The 22044-nt window shown below is 39.1% G+C and overlaps 2 protein-coding genes and 17 non-coding genes across 20 annotated transcripts; 2 read left to right on the top strand and 17 right to left on the bottom strand.

Annotated features, from left to right (window-relative positions):
• The first annotated feature begins 68 nt into the window (after positions 1 to 68).
• Positions 69 to 6997, top strand: LOC145462991 (organic cation transporter protein-like). The gene is made up of 8 exons (XM_081446682.1): positions 69 to 526; positions 1583 to 1729; positions 2249 to 2529; positions 3136 to 3375; positions 4083 to 4217; positions 4654 to 4739; positions 5680 to 5788; positions 6160 to 6997. The coding sequence occupies exons 1-8, from the start codon at positions 218 to 220 to the stop codon at positions 6254 to 6256; spliced, it is 1404 nt and encodes a 467-aa protein (XP_081302808.1). The 5' UTR covers positions 69 to 217; the 3' UTR covers positions 6257 to 6997.
• Positions 6209 to 21910, top strand: LOC145462990 (uncharacterized). Of its 2 annotated transcripts, none has more exons than XM_081446681.1 (10): positions 6209 to 6232; positions 9374 to 9532; positions 10014 to 10094; positions 10876 to 11103; positions 11359 to 11532; positions 11627 to 11797; positions 12388 to 12549; positions 18309 to 18467; positions 19559 to 19711; positions 20916 to 21910. In XM_081446681.1, exons 2-10 carry the CDS (start codon positions 9412 to 9414, stop codon positions 21407 to 21409), a joined length of 1743 nt encoding a protein of 580 aa, XP_081302807.1. In that variant the 5' UTR covers positions 6209 to 6232; positions 9374 to 9411; the 3' UTR covers positions 21410 to 21910. The 2 variants fall into 2 exon arrangements, with proteins under 2 accessions (XP_081302807.1, XP_081302806.1); XM_081446680.1 differs by lacking the exon at positions 6209 to 6232 and adding an exon at positions 7164 to 9046.
• On the bottom strand, positions 12951 to 13023 carry Trnak-cuu (transfer RNA lysine (anticodon CUU)). Its single transcript has one exon. It is a non-coding gene; the product is annotated as a tRNA-Lys (tRNA).
• Positions 13295 to 13367, bottom strand: Trnak-cuu (transfer RNA lysine (anticodon CUU)). Its single transcript has one exon. It is a non-coding gene; the product is annotated as a tRNA-Lys (tRNA).
• On the bottom strand, positions 13635 to 13707 carry Trnak-cuu (transfer RNA lysine (anticodon CUU)). Its single transcript has one exon. It is a non-coding gene; the product is annotated as a tRNA-Lys (tRNA).
• On the bottom strand, positions 13977 to 14049 carry Trnak-cuu (transfer RNA lysine (anticodon CUU)). Its single transcript has one exon. It is a non-coding gene; the product is annotated as a tRNA-Lys (tRNA).
• Trnak-cuu (transfer RNA lysine (anticodon CUU)) lies at positions 14320 to 14392 on the bottom strand. Its single transcript has one exon. It is a non-coding gene; the product is annotated as a tRNA-Lys (tRNA).
• On the bottom strand, positions 14662 to 14734 carry Trnak-cuu (transfer RNA lysine (anticodon CUU)). The gene has a single exon. It is a non-coding gene; the product is annotated as a tRNA-Lys (tRNA).
• Positions 15004 to 15076, bottom strand: Trnak-cuu (transfer RNA lysine (anticodon CUU)). The gene has a single exon. It is a non-coding gene; the product is annotated as a tRNA-Lys (tRNA).
• On the bottom strand, positions 15346 to 15418 carry Trnak-cuu (transfer RNA lysine (anticodon CUU)). Its single transcript has one exon. It is a non-coding gene; the product is annotated as a tRNA-Lys (tRNA).
• Positions 15688 to 15760, bottom strand: Trnak-cuu (transfer RNA lysine (anticodon CUU)). The gene has a single exon. It is a non-coding gene; the product is annotated as a tRNA-Lys (tRNA).
• On the bottom strand, positions 16031 to 16103 carry Trnak-cuu (transfer RNA lysine (anticodon CUU)). The gene has a single exon. It is a non-coding gene; the product is annotated as a tRNA-Lys (tRNA).
• On the bottom strand, positions 16370 to 16442 carry Trnak-cuu (transfer RNA lysine (anticodon CUU)). The gene has a single exon. It is a non-coding gene; the product is annotated as a tRNA-Lys (tRNA).
• Trnak-cuu (transfer RNA lysine (anticodon CUU)) lies at positions 16709 to 16781 on the bottom strand. Its single transcript has one exon. It is a non-coding gene; the product is annotated as a tRNA-Lys (tRNA).
• On the bottom strand, positions 17053 to 17125 carry Trnak-cuu (transfer RNA lysine (anticodon CUU)). The gene has a single exon. It is a non-coding gene; the product is annotated as a tRNA-Lys (tRNA).
• On the bottom strand, positions 17395 to 17467 carry Trnak-cuu (transfer RNA lysine (anticodon CUU)). The gene has a single exon. It is a non-coding gene; the product is annotated as a tRNA-Lys (tRNA).
• Positions 17734 to 17806, bottom strand: Trnak-cuu (transfer RNA lysine (anticodon CUU)). The gene has a single exon. It is a non-coding gene; the product is annotated as a tRNA-Lys (tRNA).
• Trnak-cuu (transfer RNA lysine (anticodon CUU)) lies at positions 19085 to 19157 on the bottom strand. Its single transcript has one exon. It is a non-coding gene; the product is annotated as a tRNA-Lys (tRNA).
• Positions 20310 to 20382, bottom strand: Trnak-cuu (transfer RNA lysine (anticodon CUU)). Its single transcript has one exon. It is a non-coding gene; the product is annotated as a tRNA-Lys (tRNA).
• Positions 21911 to 22044: the final 134 nt, after the last annotated feature.

Raw genomic sequence — 22044 nt, 5'->3', positions numbered from 1 at the left:
ACATGGACAGGGTTATTTTAGGAAGGTAACGCTTTTTTCTTTTATTAAAGTTCAAAGATGGAGTGCGTGACAGGAACAACAGCACTTGATTGACGTGAGTCAATGGTTACTGACTGATTGAATATTCACGCACAGTGGTTTTCCAATCTCCTGTCATAATAGGCATTCGTTCAGCTTCGTTTATACAGTACAGCGCGTGTTTTGAAGCGATACAGGAATGGATGGTGCAGAGCATTCTGAATCAATAACCAAGAAAAGATCATCAAAGGAAGTCAAAAGCTACGAGTTCGACGATCTTCTTAGACTAACTGGAGGTTTCGGTCGCTATCAACTGGCTCTCTTCGTCTTTGTCTGTCTGGTTTCTATTCCCACCGGGGCTCAGCTCTTAGTTCAAGTATTCTACGGGGCTTCACCACGCTTCTACTGTGTCACTAACTCTGGAAATCAAACATGCGATCTTGGAAAATGCTGCTCAAGTTGCCAAAAGTACGAATTCAGAGGTCCATTTACAAGCGCAGTATCTGAGGTAAATGTGTAAGCGAATTTGCATAAAAGGGAGCTAAAAAAACGCCACTGAGGGTGGAGGGGGTGGGGGAGGGGCGAAAAGTGCTCGCGTTGACTTCAACCGTTTTTAACTTCTTCAATGTTAAAGTAAATGGCGCCAAACTTATAGCCACGTTTGTCTGAAATTTAACTGGGAGCAATTCAATAAACACGTCATTGTACACGGAACGTCATGTTTCCACTGCAACCGTATTTGTACAGGCATCTAAACACAGAAACTCACTCTCGAACCACGTGTTTGGGATCAGGCAGTTTACGTTACTCCTACACATACGAACAACCTGAAATTACAATCTTCGACATAAACTACGATAAAACTAGAGGCCCATCGAGTGCAAGACAATTATAAATGCTACATCAATTACAACGAAATTATAAACACATAGGCTACAACGAAAAAGTCATAACTGCCGTGGTGGGTGGGTGGGAAAGCTAATGCTGATAATTTGAAAACGCGAATAGTAGATAGCTAGTGCTGTATTGCTAGAATGATACTGATGTGAGCTAGATCCTAGTGCTAGGTTACATACTAGGTATGAAGCAATGCTACAGTTATTTTACTCTACTGTACGTGGTGGAATTTCATCGGCTTGCTATAGTCTTATGACTTTCGTGCTATAAAGTTGCTCCGAAGACTAAAATTACTTTGTTATTTTTGCCTGAACTCAGCTGTGAAACTAATGTGTGGTTGTCACGTCTAGATTCATATTAATAGCATTAACATTCAACGTTTATCCAAATTTGAAATTTCCTTTCTTTAGTAAGGAAAATTTAACTTTCAGCTAGTTATTTGTGCATTTTTATGATGTGATACTCTAACTGGTTTCGAGTCATTTTTGGTGGTCTGATGTTTTTTTTGTTTTTTTTTTCTTAAGAGAAACGTTTTTCCACATGCTATATACCCTCCAAGTTTCGTATCATTGCTCACTTATTCTTGAAGTTACGGAGGGTGGGTAGGGGGAGGGGATATTCCTCTCCTATTTCTGATTTCTGAGGGATGGTATGTTATTTTTTTCAGTGGGGTCTAATTTGTGACCGCGGACATCTCAAGGCCATGACTCAAGCTGTTTACATGGCGGGTCTGTTGGTCGGTGCAGTTGCGTTTGGCAGCATTTCAGACCATTTTGGAAGAAAGATCTCGTTCTTTACCAGCATGGGATTCCTTGTAAGTACTGATTATTTTCTTCTGTTATCAACATGAAGACGAACCTCGTTCCCAGGGTGAAAAGGAGAGAAACCCTGGAAACAAGGTTCTAAGATGATGTCATGGTCAGATGATCAGCTTTCAAGAGACTAGTGCTTCTTTGTTTAGAATACCAATATCTTGGTTCCACTTCAATGGAACAAATTTCGCCAAACAGCTCGTGTTTAGAAGCCGCAAGGTAAATAGATCGAAGATACAATAGTTAGGAAGTTCTTTTCTTTAGCAACAAAGTGGTAGTTTAGTAATTTCCCCTATCCACTCTTTTCTGGCAACCCGTGTGGTAAATGTACCGTCCCGCCGAGCTCAAGAAGCGGACATTTCCAACGCTAGCCGTTGGTCAGAGCAAATCGGAACAAATAAGAACAAAATTAGCTTAATTTAAAAAAAAAAACAAAAAAAAAAAAAACAGATAAATGAATATATAGATTACAGTTTCCCGTCTTCATTCATCCTCTTATTTATTATTTTTTCAATGAAAAGGCTACCTTCGGCGTGGCATCTGCTGTTTCTGACTGCCTGTCGCTGTTCTCTTTGTTTCGTTTCTTTGCCGGCGCTGGGACCATTGGCTGTTTATTGGTGCGGTTTGTTTACTGTATAGAGATGGTTGTCACTGCACATCGTTCGTACATTGGTATGATCAATATGTTGTTTCTCTCTATTGGCGGATGTTTTCTCGCCTTACTCGCCTACTTGATTCCCAACTGGCGTTATCTCATGCTGGCCGTATCGTTACCAGGTTTTGTTCCACTGGTCGCCTGGTGGTAAGTGATGAGGATAGTTAATTTTATGTTCTACTGTTTCAATGCAGTTTGCGCCGAGATTTTTTTCTTCAACCTTTCATGGGTCGTGTTTTCAGCGTTTTCTACCTTTTTCCCCCTGCCATAGAAATTCAGGACTTTTAAACCGGGCTGTGGCTCTAAATTCACATCCTCATGCAACTCAGGACATTTGAGAACACGAGGCTCGTGTTTTCTACATTTCCCTTGTGTTCTCAAATACCCGTCGTGTTTTATCACAGTGTAACACACGGCTTAGGCTTCTTTATTTGTTAAATAACTCTTGCAGCTTGCAGCTCTTCCGATCAACAGTGAAGGAGAACGTGAATAATACCGTTAATTTGTCGTGAGATGACAGAACTCATGATTTTCTCTTCATCAGGTGTCTGCTAGATCCAATCGCCTATAGGCCTATATCTTCTATCGGCCGTCCAAGACCGCGCAAACACTCCTAAATGAATGCCACGAACATTACAAGCCACAGTGAGCTTCATGCAAACACCGACGCGGTCGTTGTAACGCGCAATCAAGGGCGTTGTAGTTAATTATCCAAGCTGTAGTGATGATTTGTTTTTACTGGTTATTTTCCAGGTGGATTCCACGCTCTCCGCGATGGCTAATCGCTAATAATTACCTGGAGGAGGCTCACGTGGTGTTAATGAAATATGCCACAAACAATCACGTGACCGTGGATTCCAAGCATCTGAAACACATGATTCAAGAAGTGAGAAAGAACGACGAAAGAAAAACGGAAGATGAAAAATATGGAATCCTTGACACAGTGAAAACACCCAAGTTACGAAAACGAACCTTGATAATGTTCTTCAACTGGTAATAACTATTAAATTAGGAAAATCCAATACGAAACTTGACATTGCGACCACGTGTTACCTGTATGAGTTTGATTTAGTCTCTCATCTCTTAGCTACCTGCTTTTCGAAACAGAAAGACACTTAATGCCTTATTTCATCGCTTCAACAAACGCCGAATGATTACGCGACTACCTCATATCTCTCGCACGATTTGACGCTTACGCCGTAAAAAAGCGAGGCTAGACACTTAATACACTTCAAAATTTCACGAGAGCTTTCCATTCTAACCACCCGTTTAACTGCCGTACTTTATGTTAGTTCCATTTCTCAGTTGCTTGGAGCAAAGAAACTGGTTATTTTGTGATTTCATTTAAAAACCTTTATGGACCAAAATCTTGTTCAATGATTGCTTAAACTAGAGGAAAAATTCCTTATTATCCCCTACCAGGCAAATATGACTGTATTTTTTCTCTCCAAATTGTGGTTTTTGAATTCGTATTTTTTACTAAATTTTCCTTGTCAGAGGTCAGGAGGGAGTGGTCGTGTATTCAGTTCTTTTTCTGTGAAAGTTTCTACGATTTCTCAACTATCAATGATTTTTGCAGATCTTAGCTAACAGTCAAACTCCGCACAAACCTTCTAATTATTCAGTTGGCGATGTTGTTACTTTCTTTGGAACTGAATATTTGTCTTTTGTCATTTAATATTTGCCCTGTATTTTATTAGGTGTGTGAACGCCCTGGTTTTTTACGGACTCAACTACAACGTCAGAAACCTTGCTGGGAATATGTACCTCAACTTCTTTCTTCTTCTTGTGGTTGACTTTCCATCCACTGCTCTATGCTGCTATTGCTTACAAAGGTGAGATATGGACAGTGTTGCATGGTCTGAAAAGACGGCTAAAATCGATACAGCGGCTTTGAAGTTGTTAACATTGTAACAACATTTATTCGAAGAAAACATCTCCGCATTTAGTGAACTAAGACGACTTGTCATTTTCATCCGCGATTGACCGACGAAATGGTTACAACGTCGTTCCTTTTAAGAGTTGACTTTTGAAACGAAAAGTGATCAAACAAATCATTTTTTACAGTAGAATGGTATCAAATTATTTCCAAAGAGTCGGACGGAGGATAAAACGAAAACTGTCAGTTATCTTTTTGGTCCACCATAATAGCAGAACTTACCTTAATTTGTCGATCAATGAGCCGGACTCTTATATCTTAAGCTCAATATTGTTGACATGCATGATCAAACATTTCTTATATTCAATCTTGCATGGTTGTTCTTGACTCAGGTTTGGTCGTCGTTTGACGTACTCATCATATATGACATTCGCAGGAGTGGCCTGTCTTCTGGCATTGGCAGTACCAAGTAGTAAAGGTATGGCTATGTTACTCAATGCTGTAGCCTCCAGGGGAGTGAGTAGAACCAACGCACTCGGGCCAAAGGAAATCACCAAGCCAGGGCGTTAATCCACCCCTTCCTCCATTGTAGCTGGTTGCTCTAACAGTTCACCGGTACATGTGTTCCTGCTGGGTGGACAGGAGCACTGTGAAAGTTGTGTCTCGCCCAGCTTCTGAACTCAGACGACGGTGGTGTCTTCCTCATTTAGTAAAATTGATGGCTCTGGAATTTTGCAATACATTAATAGCACACGTATAAGAACCTGGGTTTTAAGACCCTGTTAGGCTAAAATTTTCATTTTAAGCCCTCTCCACATAAGAACCAATTAAGGCTAAAATTTTAAGTTAGGTTCGTATCAGTGGGGTTGCTGTGTATAGGTAGAAACTGCTAAATTAAGATCATCATCTATTTGAAAGTAACTTGACATAACTTTTCTTTCTTTCAACCTTAAGTACCATGTTGTCTGTCTATTGTGTTTGCCACTCAAATAATTCATCAAGTATTTACAAGTACTGTACTCAGTCTACTACAGTATCAAAGAAAACTTTCTGACCATCTCCAACTCTGTGAGAATCTCAAAATATTAAATATTCAGATGAAATTCATATGAAAATATAAGAACCTATTTTAAGAACCTTGGTGGCCTAAATTTGCCTTAAGTACCATTTATGATAAGAACTTACTTAGGCTAAATCAAGATTGAAAAATTCAGGTTCTTACGCGTGGGCTATTACTGTATCTCTTTTCATCATTGTCTCATTTATAAGCAATTCAAACGTACACATTTAACTGAAAATGCTTGAAGTTAATGTTGATGTAGCTTCACAATGGTATTTAGTAACTATAGCTAATTTCCTTATAGCCGTGTTCGTTATTACCTCAGCAGTATAATATAATTAGTGTGTATATCTTTCAGAATACCAAGTTGCGGTTATTATTTTTGTGATGATTGCAAAGTTCTTCATCATTTCCACCTTTAATTCGGTGTACATTTACACTGCGGAGCTGTATCCAACTGTGATAAGGTATGACGTATTGTCGTTTACCGCTTAGTTTTCAACACAAGGGGCATTATGTACATTGAAGGTCTAGTTGGCTGGGTCTAGGGGATGAAAAGAAGTAGAAACCAAATCGCATTCAGTTTAAGTCGTGATAAGTAAGCAGTTTCAGTGGTTTGTTCTGTTAGCTTGAGGATGAAGGTTTGCTAGGCTGTGAACTCCATACGACAACGAACGCCCAATCCATATTTGGTGCCCGGGAGATGTTTCTTTAGAGCAAGGGTTCGGGTAGATAGATTAGCAAGAGCGGGAAAGGAAAATCTCCATCGTTACTCATAAGTCAACCGAAATAATTAGTTTAAATTTGTTGTTCTACGATTTTAACATTTTCTATATAGGACCAATGGTGTTGGATTGTGTTCAATGATCGCCCGGATTGGTGGAATTATTGCGCCCTATATCGTCTTACTGGTAATTGTTATCTTTTTATCATAAATTTGAAATGTATATGATTCATACCAAGTGAAAGCTTGCGAGTTCGAGAAATTGGTGACTTCAGACAGGGTAAATCAGTTCAAGTGTTGCTAGCACATAACGTTTCCGGTAATCTAGGCAATGGTTCAAATGATTCAATTTGGCGTGCATTACCTGATGTTCTCAGACTAAGACTTCATGAGATTTTCGTTAGACTCGGCAAGAGTTCTCTGTCGTTTGACGAGTACGTGATGTGATTTCTTGTACACTCTCAGCTCATTTGACCTGATGTTGGCAATAGTCGAAAACGTAAATTAAAGGGGCCTCTTCATATGCTCCTTCCCCCTTATGCTGCGCTGCTATGGCAACCAAATTTACGCACGATGACCAAGTAATTAATTCTACTAGTTACCGATTGTGTTGTGTCATTATGACGCAATGTGGCTTCCATCAGATTTGAAAGCGTATGACCGCAAAACGCAAAAAAGTGTAAAATTCAGATTTAAATTAAGTCCAGTATAAAAGTTAAGTATAGTGGAACTTCCGCTTTTAGGCTTGAGTCTATTTATTACAGATTTGACCAAAAAACAACAATATATAGTAAATTGTTTCACATAATCATTAATATAAAGTTACGCAGACACTTATGAGGGAATTGTTGATTTTAAGGCTGACCTTCCAAATCTAAGGAAAACTTTCCCGTTGCTGATTTTTGGTGTCCTGGGTGTGGCTGCTGGTCTTATGGCTTTTTGGTTACCAGAAACTATCACAAGTCAAATGCCACAGACCGTGGAACAAGCCGAGGGATGGGACGAGGATTATAAGATTTACTGTTGTAAAAAGCCTAAGATCCATGCGTCAAAAGTAAAGGAGGTAGAAATGGAAGCAAAAGCATTGAAAGAAGAAGAAGAGGAAGACGAAATTACGGTTTAACTTAGTAGCTAGATTGAGACCATTTTTGTTATGAGAGAATAATCCCCGTTGTAAAGATAGTCGCCCTGGTTTGAAAGTGAAATATTCTGGTCTTAAGGTTACACAACGCTTTCGCGGGTGTGCTTCTGAAAAAAAATCACAAGTCAAATACAAAGGCACAGACCGTGGAACAAGCGGAGGTATGGGACGAAGATTTTAAGATCTACTGTTGTCGGAGGCCTTGAGTCCAGACCGCTCGCGAGGAAGTAGTGATGAATGGGGAAGACACAACACTAGTGTAGTTTATTATCAGAAGACAGAACCCACGAAAATAATTAAAATTTTCGTAATTCCAGTCGGGTGAAGAGACGAGGTAACAAGCAACCAAACACTCTCAGTAATTTTTGTGTATCAGCATCAAAAGAGGTTGACCTCGCAAGAAGGGTATGGAGAGCTATTGAGAGACAGACCTCACCAGTAGTCAGGGGCTCTTATGCCCTCCTCCCCTCCACCCTCACTCCACTTTCACTCTCTCTATTGTACTCTAGGATGGAATACTTACGTTAGTCACTCATTGAATTACCAACCCTACCCTACTGCGCTTAACTCAAGTGATTGACAACAACCTGTGCTTGTTTTGTGGTGCCCTTCAACTCATGTGAAAAGTTGTAAAATTGTATGTTTTAGGAGCACCTGTAAAATGAGATCTCGAAATTTAATAGGCAGAGTAAAGAGCTCAATCTTTTCTTTAATTTCAAAGTTAGATATGTCTGGTTTGAAAAAACAAAATATACTAAAACAACACATTCAACCGTCTTCTAATCTGAAATGCCTTACTTCAATCTCTAATTGTCTATTGATCATACTGTGATCAAAATAATGTCTTTCGATGTGAAGCTAAAAAAAATTAACATCTGTAATTTCAACGTGTGCCTATAGACGGGAAAATGCGTAGATCCACACGACAACTCCCCTATATAGAGTGCAAGATCCTCAAGAGTCCTTTGAGTTCGCTCAGAATAACCATTAATGGCAAATAAATCACTCCTTTATTTAACAACATGTAAACTATTATTGTCTCAAAGTTATCCTGTTACATTGAATTTCAATGTGCATCACGGTGATCGTTTAGGGTCCGAGAATTGTTTTCGTGATGCATGCCCATGCATATCCGGTCTATTACCAGGTGCAGTCATGGGCACGTCACTCAAAGATAGATCTCCTTATTCAACAAGTGAAATGATATTAAAAAACAACTCATGCTAGCTTATTCGAAAATGACTGAAATACAAACCAATATTGTAGATATTTAAAGGTATTAGAGCGGAAAATTGTCACTAATGCTAATCACATGGCACCGGTCAATATCACCAGTCCATACAGGCTTTATTTCATATGCACTGATAAACAGCAAAGGAAACCTGTGCTCTGAAATGCCTCGGTAATCTTTCGGGATCAGTTGTGGAACACCAACATACCAAATAACTAGCATAGCCAACTGAATTATCGACAACAAAGGCTTCTTTATATGATTTATCACTAATAAGCCAGGCGTTCTTTACAGGATGAAACGAAGTAACGAAGTAAAACTGCGTTGCAAGACGAGAGTCTCACTTGACCAGGCGACCATGAACAATCATGTGCCAACTCAGGCTGAACAAGTTCAATCATGAGTTTGATTTTGCATAATTCACCAAACTATTCGGGTCAAAGAATTGTGATGTCAGTTCAAAGAAATTCCTCATTGCTACGGCGGACTAACTTTCTCTCAGGATTTTTGGTCGAGCTCTCCCGCAAGTGAAAAGATAAGTTTTGAGTATACAAGTTTTGGATTTGACAAGCCATTTATTGGATAGAAAAATATGGTTTTGACAACACCTGTTGTGCCACCCTAATAAGGTAACTTGTACACCACAACAATTCACTGTACATCTTCAAGGTTGAAAATAATAAGCTCGCAAATTAAGCGAAGCGATATTTTTCTAACCGTTGACAAACTGCGAGCAAGGAATGTTAAATTTGTTATCGTTTTCATCGACCTTTTTATCAAGCTGTCAAACAGGAATAGCAATTTTTGTGTAGTTGTTAATAACGCCATGCTGACACTTACCTGTTCATGCTGTTAAATATAGCGAATTATTTTATCTTGGATTTAGATAAGTTCCATTTTGTAGACGCCCTAGCCCTGGGGAGGGCTTCATTTTGACTCTCTTGTTGTTTTAATAGATGGGGAATGCCGTTTTTTAGTTGTACAGCCTTTGAAAATGAACAGGAAGAAAGCGGGGACGTTTTTGTTTATTCCTAGCCTGATGATGGTTGTAATTTCCTTTGTCTCCTTGATAAATATTGCGTCGGCGGAGTTAGACAAATCTTTATCCCACAGAGGTAAGTTGTGGCCTATGCTGTGATTCGCTATTTGTAGCATGATCCTGTTAAGTAAAGATTTTAAAGTGAGTTTCTATTATTACTGAACATCTATTTAGGCTGAGTCCCTTGGTGTTCACTCAAAAGCTAGGGCGCAAAACGTCATTACTTTATTAAAACCAGAATAAATGCTCTTTAGCAAGTAGCTCTACCGGATTTTGGTAAAAACTGCGTATGATATCAAGCAGTCCAGTGTGTTGCTTAAATCCGTGCCATTTGAGCCCTCGCTAGAAGGTGTTTGTGTTGTGTTCTTGGGCAAGGCACTTCCCTTCGGTGCTGTGCATCTCTCCACCCAGGCGTATAAACAATTACCGGTAAACTGCTGCGGCAACCTGGCAACAAGCTGGTAGATAATCTATAAAGCTTGAGAGAACTAAAATTAGCAGTTCTTTGCAGTTACTGTATTCAATTTACGTGGCTAATATTTCGCTTCTTATCGTAGCAAATGGCCCAAACTTTAAGGCCATTATAGAGTCCCTTCTTCCTGACGAGAAAGGCTTAGTCAAAAGGCAGCAAGTAAAGGGTAGGTGTCTTACGTGAAAGTGTAATAGGCCATTTGCATCTTTCTTAAAGCGAGTCTTGGTGCCCATCCTTTCATATGAAAATGATATTCATTTACATGCAAATTAAACTGCACCAGGCCTCCTTTTAATAGAGAGGCTTAAGGCAACTCGAAAATGGGCTTTTGTATCCCAATATACTAGAGTAAAAATAAATGCGCCTTGAAGTTAGCGAGCCTTCTGAAAGTTTACGTCAGTTTAGTGGAGTTTAGTGATTTAAGAATTAATGCATTAATTCTTAAATTGAGAACCATTGACAGTTGCCAAAACCGACTATCAATCAAATTAGTGAACTTAGCAAGTTTACTTGTCAGTCAGTCAGTCAGTCTGTCTGTCGGTCGGTCAATCCGAGTAAGTCAGTCAATCAGTCAGCTAGCCAGACAGCCAGTCAATCAGTCAGTCAGTCAGTCAGTCAGTCAGTCAGTCAGCTATTCCCAAGTAAGTCAGTCAGTCATTCCCAAGTCAGTAATACCGTTAAGTTAGTCAGTCAGTCAGTCAGTCAGTCTGTTGGTCAGTCAGTCAGTCAGCCAGTTAGCCAGGCCAGTTCGTCAGTCACTTGATCATTCCCAAGTAATTCAGTCAGTCAGTCAGTCAGTCAGTCAGGCTGGCATGCAGTTAGTCGATCAATCCGTCAGTAGGCTCATTATTCAATGAACTTTATTATTACTTGTTAACTCAGTTAACTTTAAAGCTCGCTCTGAATTTATTAAGTTCTTTTTGCTGCCTTTCCCGTTGTTTTTTTAGATGACAATGACAATGAGGAAATAAATGAACTAAGTCGCCTGCAGGACCCAGCCAATCAGGAGCCTCAAGTCGGTGGTTCTATTAATGAAGAGACTGACGTAGACAAGGTTAACCCGACCACTGCTGACAACGCCCTGGTTCCAAGTGATCAAAACCAGTCCTCTTCAGACTCGTTAGCTAACATAAGTGACTTTCTGAAAAGCAAGGAAGGTGAAGGTACCATCCCAGGTAGGTAAGATTAGAATGGCATGCTCAATCTAGAATTTTATTTTAGCTTTCATTAGTACACTTATAATAGAAACGGAGGTAACCCATTCAATAATGGAAATTGTATTTTAGTGATTGGCATTAGACCTTTTGTCAAAATTTCCGATTATTAATATGACTGATAGTATGTGCAATGCAGATTTTTTCGTTAGGAGAGTTAACTACAGAGACTGCTTTTTTGTGTGTGTCTGTGTGTTGTTTTCTGTGTAATTTTAGTGGATGGCGATTTCACATTGTGGACATCATGGTCTTCATGTCCCCATGCTTGTGGAAGAACTGCACTACGGTCACGTGAACGTTACTGCACCAACCCAGCACCTGCAAATGGCGGGAAAAACTGCGAGGGACCGCGCTTTCAACTTAAACTTTGCAAAATCAAAGCGTGTAGAGGTAAGCCGCATTCCAGACATTTTTGCTGGAATGGCATCATTTAGAAAACTGAAGGTAAGGAGAAATGATCACGTTTATTTTCTGATGAAAACAGTTGATGGTGGTTACTCGCCTTGGTCTGCCTGGTCGTCCTGCTCTCAGAAGTGCGGACAAGGGATGAAGAAAAGACGACGCCACTGTAACAACCCAGAACCGGCAAACGGTGGGAGAAGATGTAGAGGAGCCAGGAAACAAGTAAAACCGTGCTACGGTAGACACTGCCAGAGTATGTAATATTGTCACTGCTTGAGTACATTTCTGGGCCATGCATGAGGAAGAGCTAAACTATACCTACGTCGTACTTTTCACTATAGCCTCAGAGAATAACTCCCTATAAAAGGGACGCGAGAGAGCGAGGGGAATGCTTCTCGATGATTCTACAGGAAATTCTAAGAATATTGCGGCTTATAGCTGGTTTAATCTATTCTTACTTCTAAGCTAATAACAAGGTAAGAGGTTTGCAGTACAGATTTTATTGAAATAACTGATAAAATTATACCAGCACGCCGCGATAACTTCACCTGAAATTTAACTTCGTAGCTGTTTCCAAGACACGCAATTTAAACGTCTGCACCCTAGGAGGTTTCCTCCATAAGGAGGAAGAAATTGAGGTAAACTTTTCTGATTTAATTATAAGACCTTATTTACAATTTCTACCTGAGATGGTTGTAAATTATATCAAGAGAATAGTTACGTTTCTGTTACTAATTTTTAAGAGAAATCAGGCTAAAATTAAGCCAGGGAGAATTCTTGTTATAAAAGGAATTAACTTCATCTTATGTAATGGACTTGATCTTTAAAAACTTTGTTCTTCAGACCAAGACTCCATTGTGGATATAGACCCTCAGACAGTTTGTGGGTACAACCCATGTATGGTGGCCAAGTGCATACTGTTACCCTACGCAACATGTCTCAGTGACTTTAAATGTAGACCAGTCTTCTTTGACTCGGAAGAGAGAAAGGTTTCACAGTGTACAGGTGATTGCTGTCTTTGCTTGCTTGTTATTATTGCTTTTCTTCTTCTAAGCAAAAAGGAACGTCGCCCGGCCGCACTGGGGCTAGAACCCACGACCCTGAGAGTCTTATGCTCTACCGACTGAGCTAGCCGGGTACCTGTTGCCTCAATTAACAAAGATTCTGAACTGATTTATAAAGTATCTGCAGTCAGTTATCAGTTAAAATCGTCTGAAATTTTGGCCCGTTTCTAAGCTATTCCCTAGCAAGGATTTCGCAACGATTTTCCAAAATTAGTCCGATAACAACACAATTTATTGTAAAAGTTTAGCATGTCCTCCTTTAATTTCTAATATTTTATAAATCACGCCGGGTTGCAAATCTGATTTTAAAAGTCTGGGTTTTGAAAACAAAATAAATACCCTCGCCCAACGTGGGGCTCGAACCCACGACCCTGAGATTAAGAGTCTCATGCTCTACCGACTGAGCTAGCCGGGCACTTGTTGATTCAACAAAGATTCTAAAGTGACTTATAAAGTATCTGCAGTCAGTTACCAGTTAAAATCGTCTGAAATATTGGCCCGTTTGCAAGTTAAAAGCTATTCCCTAGCAAGGATTTCGCAACGATTTTCCAAAATTAGTCCGATAACAACGCAATTTATTGTAAAAGTTTAGCATGTCCTCCTTTAATTTCTAATATTTTATAAATCACGCCGGGTTGCAAATCTGATTTTAAAAGTCTGGGTTTTGAAAACAAAATAAATACCCTCGCCCAACGTGGGGCTCGAACCCACGACCCTGAGATTAAGAGTCTCATGCTCTACCGACTGAGCTAGCCGGGCACTTGTTGACTCAACAAAGATTCTAAAGTGACTTATAAAGTATCTGCAGTCAGTTACCAGTTAAAATCGTCTGAAATATTGGCCCGTTTGCAAGTTAAAAGCTATTCCCTAGCAAGGATTTCGCAACGATTTTCCAAAATTAGTCCGATAACAACGCAATTTATTGTAAAAGTTTAGCATGTCCTCCTTTAATTTCTAATATTTTATAAATCACGATTGCAAAACTGATTTTAAAAATCTGGGTTTTGAAAACAAAATAAATACCCTCGCCCAACGTGGGGCTCGAACCCACGACCCTGAGATTAAGAGTCTCATGCTCTACCGACTGAGCTAGCCGGGCACTTGTTGACTCAACAAAGATTCTGAACTGACTTATAACGTATCTGCAGTCAGTTACTATCAGTTAAAATCGTCTGAAATATTGGTCCGTTTGTGATTTAATAGCTATTCCCTAGCAAGGATTTGGCAACGATTTTCCAAAATTAGTCCGTAACAACACAATTTATTGTAAAAGTTTAGCATGTCCTCCTTTAATTTCTAATATTTTATAAATCACGATTGCAAAACTGATTTTAAAAATCTGGGTTTTGAAAACAAAATAAATACCCTCGCCCAACGTGCGGCTCGAACCCACGACCCTGAGATTAAGAGTCTCATGCTCTACCGACTGAGCTAGCCGAGCACTTGTTGATTCAACAAAGATTCTAAAGTGACTTATAAAGTATCTGCAGTCAGTTATCAGTTAAAATCGACTCAAATATTGGCCCGTTTGTAAGTTAATAGCTATTCTCTAGCAAGGATTTCGCAAAGATTTTCCAAAATTAGTCCGATAACAACACAACTTACTGTAAAGTTTAGCATGTCCTCCTTTAATTTCTAATATTTTATAAATCACGCCGGGTTGCAAATCTGATTTTAAAAGTCTGTGTTTTGAAAACAAAATAAATACCCTCGCCCAACGTGGGGCTCGAACCCACGACCCTGAGATTAAGAGTCTCATGCTCTACCGACTGAGCTAGCCGGGCACTTGTTGACTCAACAAAGATTCTGAACTGACTTATAACGTATCTGCAGTCAGTTACTATCAGTTAAAATTGTCTGAAATATTGGCCCGTTTGTGATTTAATAGCTATTCCCTAGCAAGGATTTGGCAACGATTTTCCAAAATTAGTCCGTAACAACACAATTTATTGTAAAAGTTTAGCATGTCCTCCTTTAATTTCTAATATTTTATAAATCACGATTGCAAAACTGATTTTAAAAATCTGGGTTTTGAAAACAAAATAAATACCCTCGCCCAACGTGGGGCTCGAACCCACGACCCTGAGATTAAGAGCCTCATGCTCTACCGACTGAGCTAGCCGGGCACTTGTTGACTCAACAAAGATTCTGAACTGACCTATAACGTATCTGCAGTCAGTTACTATCAGTTAAAATTGTCTGAAATATTGGCCCGTTTGTGATTTAATAGCTATTCTCTAGCAAGGATTTGGCAACGATTTTCCAAAATTAGTCCGTAACAACACAATTTATTGTAAAAGTTTAGCATGTCCTCCTTTAATTTCTAATATTTTATAAATCACGATTGCAAAACTGATTTTAAAAATCTGGGTTTTGAAAACAAAATAAATACCCTCGCCCAACGTGGGGCTCGAACCCACGACCCTGAGATTAAGAGCCTCATGCTCTACCGACTGAGCTAGCCGGGCACTTGTTGACTCAACAAAGATTCTGAACTGACCTATAACGTATCTGCAGTCAGTTACTATCAGTTAAAATTGTCTGAAATATTGGCCCGTTTGTGATTTAATAGCTATTCTCTAGCAAGGATTTGGCAACGATTTTCCAAAATTAGTCCGTAACAACACAATTTATTGTAAAAGTTTAGCATGTCCTCCTTTAATTTCTAATATTTTATAAATCACGATTGCAAAACTGATTTTAAAAATCTGGGTTTTGAAAACAAAATAAATACCCTCGCCCAACGTGGGGCTCGAACCCACGACCCTGAGATTAAGAGTCTCATGCTCTACCGACTGAGCTAGCCGGGCACTTGTTGATTCAACAAAGATTCTAAAGTGACTTATAAAGTATCTGCAGTCAGTTATCAGTTAAAATCGACTCAAATATTGGCCCGTTTGTAAGTTAATAGGTATTCCCTAGCAAGGATTTGGCAACGATTTTCCAAAATTAGTCCGTAACAACACAACTTACTGTAAAGTTTAGCATGTACTCCTCTAATTTCTAATATTTTAGAAATCACGCCGGGTTGCAAAACTGATTTTAAAAATCTGGGTTTTGAAAACAAAATAAATACCCTCGCCCAACGTGCGGCTCGAACCCACGACCCTGAGATTAAGAGTCTCATGCTCTACCGACTGAGCTAGCCGGGCACTTGTTGACTCAACAAAGATTCTAAAGTGGCTTATAAAGTATCTGCAGTCAGTTATCAGTTAAAATCGACTCAAATATTTGCCCGTTTGTAAGTTAATAGCTATTCTCTAGCAAGGATTTCGCAAAGATTTTCCAAAATTAGTCCGATAACAACACAACTTACTGTAAAGTTTAGCATGTCCTCCTTTAATTTCTAATATTTTATAAATCACGCCGGGTTGCAAATCTGATTTTAAAAGTCTGGGTTTTGAAAACAAAATAAATACCCTCGCCCAACGTGGGGCTCGAACCCACGACCCTGAGATTAAGAGTCTCATGCTCTACCGACTGAGCTAGCCGGGCACTTGTTGATTCTACAAAGATTCTAAAGTGACTTATAAAGTATCTGCAGTCAGTTATCAGTTAAAATCGACTCAAATATTGGCCCGTTTGTAAGTTAATAGCTATTCTCTAGCAAGGATTTCGCAAAGATTTTCCAAAATTAGTCCGATAACAACACAACTTACTGTAAAGTTTAGCATGTACTCCTCTAATTTCTAATATTTTAGAAATCACGATTGCAAAACTGATTTTAAAAATCTGGGTTTTGAAAACAAAATAAATACCCTCGCCCAACGTGGGGCTCGAACCCACGACCCTGAGATTAAGAGTCTCATGCTCTACCAACTGAGCTAGCCGGGCACTTGTTGACTCAACAAAGATTCTAAAGTGGCTTATAAAGTATCTGCAGTCAGTTATCAGTTAAAATCGACTCAAATATTGGCCCGTTTGTAAGTTAATAGGTATTCCCTAGCAAGGATTTGGCAACGATTTTCCAAAATTAGTCCGTAACAACACCATTTATTGTAAAAGTTTAGCATGTCCTCCTTTAATTTCTAATATTTTATAAATCACGATTGCAAAACTGATTTTAAAAATCTGGGTTTTGAAAACAAAATAAATACCCTCGCCCAACGTGGGGCTCGAACCCACGACCCTGAGATTAAGAGTCTCATGCTCTACCGACTGAGCTAGCCGGGCACTTGTTGATTCAACAAAGATTCTAAAGTGACTTATGAAGTATCTGCAGTCAGTTACCAGTTAAAATCGTCTGAAATATTGGCCCGTTTGCAAGTTAAAAGCTATTCCCTAGCAAGGATTTCGCAACGATTTTCCAAAATTAGTCCGATAACAACGCAATTTATTGTAAAAGTTTAGCATGTCCTCCTTTAATTTCTAATATTTTATAAATCACGCCGGGTTGCAAATCTGATTTTAAAAGTCTGGGTTTTGAAAACAAAATAAATACCCTCGCCCAACGTGGGGCTCGAACCCACGACCCTGAGATTAAGAGTCTCATGCTCTACCGACTGAGCTAGCCGGGCACTTGTTGACTCAACAAAGATTCTGAACTGACCTATAACGTATCTGCAGTCAGTTACTATCAGTTAAAATTGTCTGAAATATTGGCCCGTTTGTGATTTAATAGCTATTCCCTAGCAAGGATTTGGAAACGATTTTCCAAAATTAGTCCGTAACAACACAATTTATTGTAAAAGTTTAGCATGTCCTCCTTTAATTTCTAATATTTTATAAATCACGATTGCAAAACTGATTTTAAAAATCTGGGTTTTGAAAACAAAATAAATACCCTCGCCCAACGTGGGGCTCGAACCCACGACCCTGAGATTAAGAGTCTCATGCTCTACCGACTGAGCTAGCCGGGCACTTGTTGATTCTACAAAGATTCTAAAGTGACTTATAAAGTATCTGCAGTCAGTTATCAGTTAAAATCGACTCAAATATTGGCCCGTTTGTAAGTTAATAGCTATTCTCTAGCAAGGATTTGGCAAAGATTTTCCAAAATTAGTCCGTAACAACACAATTTATTGTAAAAGTTTAGCATGTCCTCCTTTAATCTCTTATATTTTATAAATCACGATTGCAAAACTGATTTTAAAAATCTGGGTTTTGAAAACAAAATAAATACCTTCGCCCAACGTGGGGCTCGAATCCACGACCCTGAGATTAAGAGTCTCATGCTCTACCGACTGAGCTAGCCGGGCACTGGATGATTCAATAAAGATCCTGAACTGACTTATAAAGTATCTGCAGTCAGTTACTATCAGTTAAAATCGTCTGAAATATTGGCCCGTTTGTAAGTTAATAGCTATTCCCTAGCAAGGATTTCGCAAAGATTTTCCAAAATTAGTCCGATAACAACACAATTTATGTAAACGTTTAGCATGCCCTGCTTTAATTTCTAATTAATTAAAACTGATATTGGTAAGCTGATACAGAAATGGCCTTATGATTACTCTCTTTACCATGCCACTGGTCAGTTATGAAAATAATATTACTAATATACGTTCCTGGCCTAGTTGATAAGTTGTCATTATCTGCCTGCTTAACATGTTAATATCAATGTCGTTAGGAGAAAATCGATGATGATCATTCTTTTGAATTGAAAGCTTCGTGAATTGTTCATTTGTCTTTCCAAGTGGAAAGCTACATTTTGTACTGCAGATGCTAGTTATAATTATGAATCTGTATTTAATTACTCGTCAGGTGATAACCTGTACCTGAATGTGGACCCGCAGGCTGTTTGTCGTTTTAATCCATGTAAATATACCACGTGTCTTCAAGGCGCGGCTGCTAAGTGTGTTGTGAACACGAGGTGTCATCCAGTCTTTCTTGATGCATTTGGAAAGACAATAAAGTGCAAAGGTAACAAACCATGAAATGAAATACTTACAACTAATTAAACTGAGATTTGATGGCAGAAAAGACGGGATAGATGTTCGGTTTCTCTAACAATATTTGAATAAACCAATAAAACACAACACAAGATTTGAAACGCTAGAACTCTTCCTCCGGCCGAGAATCCGTCTTTTTAGGCTAGACAATTAAGAAATAGAAAGCATGTACCGTGTTTCTATCGAGTTATAGAAACACGAGTGGAAGGTTTGGAGAACGAGAAATGCTGTGGGAACACGAGCCACAGGCGAGTGTTTCTACAGCTTTTTCGAGCTCTCCCAAACTTTCACAAGTGACGAAAAAAAGAAAAACAGCTTATTTACTTTGATCATCAAAATGTAAATTCCCTTTGCTCGCGCCATCATCACGTCAACTGTTCGTGCTTGTTCTGTGTTCCCATCGAGTTATAGAAACACGATTTTTAGCAATCAGCGCGCGTATTTTCTTAGGACTGTTTTCTAAAGTGAAATAGGATTCACTGTACAGTGTTTTTGTATAACGTCACTGAATTAAGACTCAGAACTATGAAAACAAAAAAAAGAGGTTTTTTTAAGGTTTTACAGACGGTAGGATCAAAATATTCTTTGCGCCCAACGTGGGACTCGAACCCACGACCCTGAGATTAAGAGTCTCATGCTCTACCGACTGAGCTAGCCGGGCACTGTTCGGGTAACACGTTCATTAACGCAATGATAACCATAACCTGCTGTTGAGTCACTGCGCCCAGTCCTGATTCTGTTTCAAGACCAAGCATTTTCACAAGGGCTATTAAATGTGCTTACCAGCTTGTTTACCAAGAAGTAATTTGTCACTTTGTATCACTGCTTTGGTTAGAATGCTTTATCTGCGGTTGTTTTGCACTTTCCTTTCTTAATCCGTAAGAGTAAAGCAAAACTGATAGAACTCAAGTAAAAAAAAAAAAAGAAAAAAAAACAGTACAAAATGTCATATGGCCTACATGAAGCACTTTCACATCGGGCAGTGAGTTACTGACGCTTGCACCAACTATCTCAAATACCAACCACAAGGTTACGATTTCATTTGTGTATTTTTGTTAACAGGAGTGTTTAAGGTCCCCGCTAGGTACATCTGTGGCTATGACCCTTGCAGCGGGGCCGTTTGTAAGGAAGATCCAACAGCACGCTGTTTGGTGGAGCACACATGTAAAGCAATGTTCGTGAACTCCTTCAATCAAAGGATGGATAGCTGCAAAGGTCCGTAAACTTAGTTGAATGCTTTGGTTTTTCTGCAGTAGCTAACTGCCAACTGTTTAGGATTATATCACAGCTGAGCGTAGAAATACCTCTACGGTGTGCCAGGGGAACAGTAGTGGGAGTTATAAAAGTCACACCCCAGTTTTCTAATTGGAGAGAACATCTAGTAAAATCAATTTCGATTACAAAACTGATTGATTATGAAGATGGCTTGATCCCAGTTGTAGACCCCCGTTGTTTTCTCGCATTGTCAAATTACTATCAAGGGTTTTGCTTGGAAATCAACTAACCATTTCAACAAATAGATAAAGAAACAGCAACTTGACATTACATGCTAGCACTTCCCCTAGATTACTGTAAGAGTAAAATATTCTTTGAGGAAATTGTTGATTGTCAGGAGGCCACGAAATCTTGTGATTGCAAATTAAATATCCAGGAAAAGACCTGGGAACGAGGTTGGCACTGAAGTGCATGTTGTTTTGTTTTATAATTTTGTGTTCTGCCCAACCAGCGCACATACGCTGCACCAGGTGGGTTGCATTATTGCACTGGGAAAGAAGGACGGCATCAGGAAAAAAAAAAAACATTTTTGTCGATACGCCCAACGTGGGGCTCGAACCCACGACCCTGAGATTAAGAGTCTCATGCTCTACCGACTGAGCTAGCCGGGCGCCTATTAACAGTCGTAATTTAAATTTTAAAATATTTTAAAGAAGTAAATTAATCCAGCCTGTGAACAAATTAATCAGACATGGTGCAAGAGAAAATGACATGTGTATCATGCGTCTCTAATGTAAGCATAACTTTTGTGCTGTCTTTTCAACAAGCGCTGTTTTGTTGACTTTAATGACATGAATGAAGCGTCACTATCCTTGGAAAATAAAAAGCCGGTAAAAAATGTGACGTCACTTTTAAGTTTTAAAAGCACAACACCTGACCTAATGATAATTAATAATTAATAATGATAAATGAGAGCTCAGTGCGTTATGTTATCACAATTTTTTTAAGTAGACGACTAAACGGCACTAATACAGTCTATGTCCACAACCCCAGCTATACAGGGTAAAGATAACGAATCCATAATATTGTAAGCTTAAGAAGTGCTAATAAGTGATGGTTCAACTGTATATAGTAGGTTTATTTGAAGTAAGGTAGCATATTCCGTTCATCAGACCACATAACTGACATGTCTCTCAAATTTAAGCTCGCCACCACGTCGCTAAGGTGGAGGACGAGGGTGACGAACAGCTGAGTGAAGAAGATAACAGTGATGACGACGCCGGCCGGATAAGTAAATTGATGAGCGCAAAGCTTGGCGTCAGCAGTAATGATGATGATGAAGACGATGTTGATGGTGATGACACACGTTTAAGCAAATTAATGAGTTCAAAACTTGGGGTCGGGAAAAAAGATGATGACGACGACGGTGACAATGATGATGGTGTCCGTATAAGCAAGTTGATGAACTCAAAACTAAGCGTCAGCGGTAAGGATGTTGATGATGACAGTGATAACGTTGACGATAGTGACAAAGATTCAAGCGAGGAAAGCGACAATAGTATAAGAAGTAAACTTCCCTCGAGATTTAAGCGTCCAAATCGGAAAGACTTTGAAAAGGGCAAGAAGAACAGATTTGGACATGAACAATCAAAGCACGTAAAATCGAATCATAAGCGATGGTTAGAGAACGCAAGCTAAACTGTCAAGGTTTTGCTCCATTTTGCAATAGGATTTGTCCATTAATTCGATCTAAGCAAATCGACTTTCAATTGTCATCTGCACGTTGCAAGAAAGGTAATTCCATGTTTGCGTTTGATAATTAGTCTTTTGTATCACTTTGATTGTCAATAGCAGTTATCATTGCCCAGTTTCATCTGATGACTTGTCTGCCGGCATGCAAGTGATCATAACATAATTTCAGGCTTAGTTTCATCAGAGGAAATCTCGTTTTGTACTTTAATGAAGGGTTTAATGCATCTAGACCCACAGGATGTCGAAACGTTTCGTTGATTTTCATTTTTAAAACTGAAGCCCAAAAGCTGTTTGTGATTTGATAGTATAGAACAAAGTGAGATAAGCCCAGAAATCATGTCATGCCACAATGGCTCCCGAGGTTCCAATTGTTTTGAATAATGGAATTTCAACGATAATATATAAATATATTTTTTTAATAAAACTGGTATAATTCCTATTCATCTGTGTGAATTTATTGCCTGTCATTAACCGTGTCAAGACTACAATTCTCTCCATCGAAACGCTTCACTGCCAATGGCCATGACATTGCATTTTACCTGATCTGACAACGGGCAAATAGCATTTTAAAGTTTCTTTTC

Source organism: Orbicella franksi, chromosome 12, assembly GCF_964199315.1.
Source record: "Orbicella franksi chromosome 12, jaOrbFran1.1, whole genome shotgun sequence".
Lineage (NCBI taxonomy): Eukaryota > Metazoa > Cnidaria > Anthozoa > Scleractinia > Merulinidae > Orbicella > Orbicella franksi.
The sequence above is the reverse complement of the archived record's forward strand: the minus strand, read 5'-3'. Positions and strand labels throughout refer to the sequence as shown.

Coding starts and splice junctions, on each gene's coding strand:
- LOC145462991 (XM_081446682.1), top strand. CDS start 218: ATGGATGGTGCAGAGCATTCTGAATCAATAACCAAGAAAAGATCATCA. Junction 1,730..2,248: donor TTACCAGCATGGGATTCCTT/GTAAGTACTGAT, acceptor TTCAATGAAAAG/GCTACCTTCGGCGTGGCATC. Junction 4,740..5,679: donor GGCAGTACCAAGTAGTAAAG/GTATGGCTATGT, acceptor TATATCTTTCAG/AATACCAAGTTGCGGTTATT.
- LOC145462990 (XM_081446681.1), top strand. CDS start 9,412: ATGAACAGGAAGAAAGCGGGGACGTTTTTGTTTATTCCTAGCCTGATG. Junction 11,104..11,358: donor AGGTGAAGGTACCATCCCAG/GTAGGTAAGATT, acceptor GTGTAATTTTAG/TGGATGGCGATTTCACATTG. Junction 11,533..11,626: donor CAAAATCAAAGCGTGTAGAG/GTAAGCCGCATT, acceptor TGATGAAAACAG/TTGATGGTGGTTACTCGCCT.